Source organism: Bison bison, unplaced genomic scaffold (assembly GCF_000754665.1).
Source record: "Bison bison bison isolate TAMUID 2011002044 unplaced genomic scaffold, Bison_UMD1.0 scf7180017864185, whole genome shotgun sequence".
Classification (NCBI taxonomy): Eukaryota; Metazoa; Chordata; class Mammalia; order Artiodactyla; family Bovidae; genus Bison; species Bison bison.
In genome coordinates, this window is record NW_011494757.1 from 633,675 (window position 1) to 636,806 (window position 3,132).

A 3,132-nucleotide genomic window follows, 5' to 3' on the forward strand; every position below is an offset into this window, starting at 1 on the left:
CCCGAACCTGCGCGGCCCTCCTGCTGCCCCCGTGACCACCAGCTCTCACCCCCTACCCTGCGCGGCCCTCCTCCTGTGCCCGTGACCACCAGCTCTCACCCCCCGACCCTGCGTGCCCTCCTCCTGCGCCCGTGACCACCAGCTCTCACCCCCTACCCTGCACGGCCCTCCTCCTGCCCCCGTGACCACCAGCTCTCTGTATGTGTCAGGCTGCCTCCTTTTTGTTATGCTCGCTGGTTTGCTGTGTTTTCAGGTCCCACGTAGAAGCGGTATATGGTATCTGTCTTTCTACATCTGACTTAGTTGGCACAACGCCCTCCAGGTCCATCCCTGTTGCTGGAAGTGGCAACGGTTCCTTATTTTCTACGGCTGAGCAGTATGTGCCTTTGAGTGTACATGACACCTTCTTTACCCATTCATCTGTTTCTGTGCCTGCTCAGTTGTGTCCACCTCTTGGAGACCCCGTGGACTGGAGTCTGTGGTTGTCCTCCGTCCATGGAGTTCTCCAGGCAAGAATACTGGAGTGGGTTGCCATTTCCTCCTCAAGGGGATCTTCCCAACCTAGGGGTCAATCCCGCACCTCCCGCGTCTCCTACGTTGCACGTGGGTCTTTACTGCTGAGCCACCAGGGAAGCCCAGCTCCTGATGCTGAGGTTGCTTTCATAGCTTGGCAATTGTAAGCAGTGCTGCTATCGATGCTGAGGCGCCTGTATCTTTTTGAATTCATGGTTTTTTTTGTATCTATCTATCTATCTATCTATCAGATTGTTATTTTTAAGACACTTGCTCGACTAGCTCTTCCAACAACACTTACAGGGAGATAATTTAATGAGTTCTTATTGTGGAAAAATTATCTGATTCTTAGCATTTTTACAGTTACTACATAAGGAGAGTTTACTAAGTATATCTGTCAAGAGTATTGAGTTGACGTCAATCATGATTACGATTTGTGACTTACAGCATAAGTAATTAATTTTTAGATGATATACAAATTCTAATTATAATGCATTATCAAGGTTGGCATCAGTGACAAGCTATCTAAATTGCATTAGGAAGAAAATCTTGCTTCCTTATAATTTTTCTGATCATACACTCATCCACTGCATACTCACTTACCACGTTTTCCAAATGCAGCCTTTAAGTGCAGCTTTAGGCTCCGAACCCCTTACCAATTACTCATCACCTTGCATCCTTTGGCTTCCCTGGTGCCTCAGTGGTGAAGAAGCTGGTAGGCCTGGGTTTGATTCCTGGGTTGGGAGGATCCCATGGAGAAGGGATGGCTACCCACCGCAGTATTCTTGCCTGCAGCAGAAATCTCCTCCTGAACAGAGGAGTCTTGTGGGCTACAGGGCATGGGGTCAGAGAGAGTTAGACCTGACTGAGCGACTCACTTCTCACTTTCTTACATTCTTCAGGTAGGAGTTACCTGAATTATTATCACTCCTATGATTGCTGCTTTGCTATTTGACTTTTTTTCTTCCTCCTTTAAAGACATGCTGACGAAGGGCTGGAGGCATTGGTCAGACTTCAGTGACTGAGTTACTTATTTGTGGAATGAGAGAGTACTACCTTTGCTTATTTTCTGGGGTTTGTTAGGTTCCCAAGAGAGAATTGATACAGTAACTAAGGAGACCTATGAGAGTTTAGGAAATTTGTCTTAAATGTCACTCCAACCCAGTGTAGCTTAACTTTCCAGTTACTTTTCCAAGGTAGAATCCTTCCCGCGAGCACGCTTTTGTTTATCCATTTCAGCCCAGTCCACATCTTAGTCGGAAGCTTCAAGCACAATCAACCTGGTTGTCAGAACCTAGCATTCTAGCTGACTGTGGGTCTTCCTTCTGGAGGCACTGGCTGGCTCGGAAATATACTGTGTTGCAGTTTGCCAGTTTATTTTAAGCTAACAGTTGAGCGTCTGCAGCATTCAGGCCCTGTCTAGCCAGCAGCAAGAACTCTGTCTTTCTATACATGGGATTGTCAGCTACACTTTCACTCTCCTGCCCTTCCATTTTCTTCTTTGTTTTTAATTTCCTACTGGAGTATGAGAAATGAAAGTGTTAGTCACTCAGTCGTGTCCCACTCTTTGCGACCCCGTGGACTGTAGCCCGCCAGGCTCCTCTGTCCATGGGATTCTCCAGGCAAGGACACTGGAGTGGGCAGTCACGCCTTTCTGCATCTGTCGGAGTGTAGCTGCTTCACAATGCTGCGTTAGCTCCTGCCGTGCAGCAGAATGCACCGGCCACACACACATGTATACCCCCTCCCTTTGGACTCCTTCCCACTCGGGTCACCACAGGGCAGTGAGGAGAGGCCCCAGGTCTCTACAGTGGGCTCTCACTGGTTATCTGCTTTATGCCCAGTATGGGCACTTCTTCTTTAAGCGAGGGGAGGGCTTCAGCTTCTGCTCCTGTAGCAGTCCTGCATGCAGATGGCACTATCAGCAGGGCTCCGGTTAAGGTATGCGTATGTATTCTGCTTCACTGTGAATACAGTGAGGAAATGAACCCCATGTTCCAAGCGTTGGTTTATTCTGGCTTGGATGATGGGTTCATTACAGCTGCTTATTTGTTGTTTAGTCACTCAGTCGTGTCTGACTCTTTGCCACCCCATGGACTGTAGCCTGCCAGGCTCCTCTGTCCATTGGATTTCTCAGGCAAGAGTACTGGAGTGTGTTGTTATTTCCTATTAATGTCAAAATACGAAGGTAAGATGAAGGCCCTGTTACTCTAGCTTTTGTAAAACAGGAGGTTGTATCAGATGAGCTTGAGAGTCATGTTTTGGGTTGTGATTCTAATGCCTTAATGAATACAGGATAGATACCAGCTGTATAAGAACAGTCTATTTCCTTGAAAAAAATCTTTAAAAAATGTTTCTCTTGTTGGTGTCAATAGATATATAAGTTTGTGTTGTGATTTGCTTCCTTTTCACAATTGTTTTTACATTTGTATATTTATAGATATAGCTATAATTTTCCATGTTGTATAGAAGTTGATTGCATAAACACATTATAATTTTAAAATTAATTAATTTATTTTAATTGGAGGCTAATTACTTTATAATATTGTGGTGGTTTTTGCCATACATTGACATGAATCAGCCATGGGTGTACATGTGTTCCCCATCCTGAACCCCCCC

The 3,132-nt window shown here is 45.9% G+C and overlaps 1 protein-coding gene across 1 annotated transcript in view; it reads left to right on the plus strand.

Annotated features, from left to right (window-relative positions):
• Positions 1–3,132, plus strand: part of LOC104991328 (oocyte-secreted protein 2-like) — a 9,340-nt gene that overhangs the window by 855 nt on the left and 5,353 nt on the right. Inside the window, exon 2 of the mRNA XM_010843743.1 lies at positions 254–276. Coding sequence (XP_010842045.1) covers positions 254–276 — 23 coding nt within the window. The remainder of the gene's footprint in view (positions 1–253; positions 277–3,132) is intronic.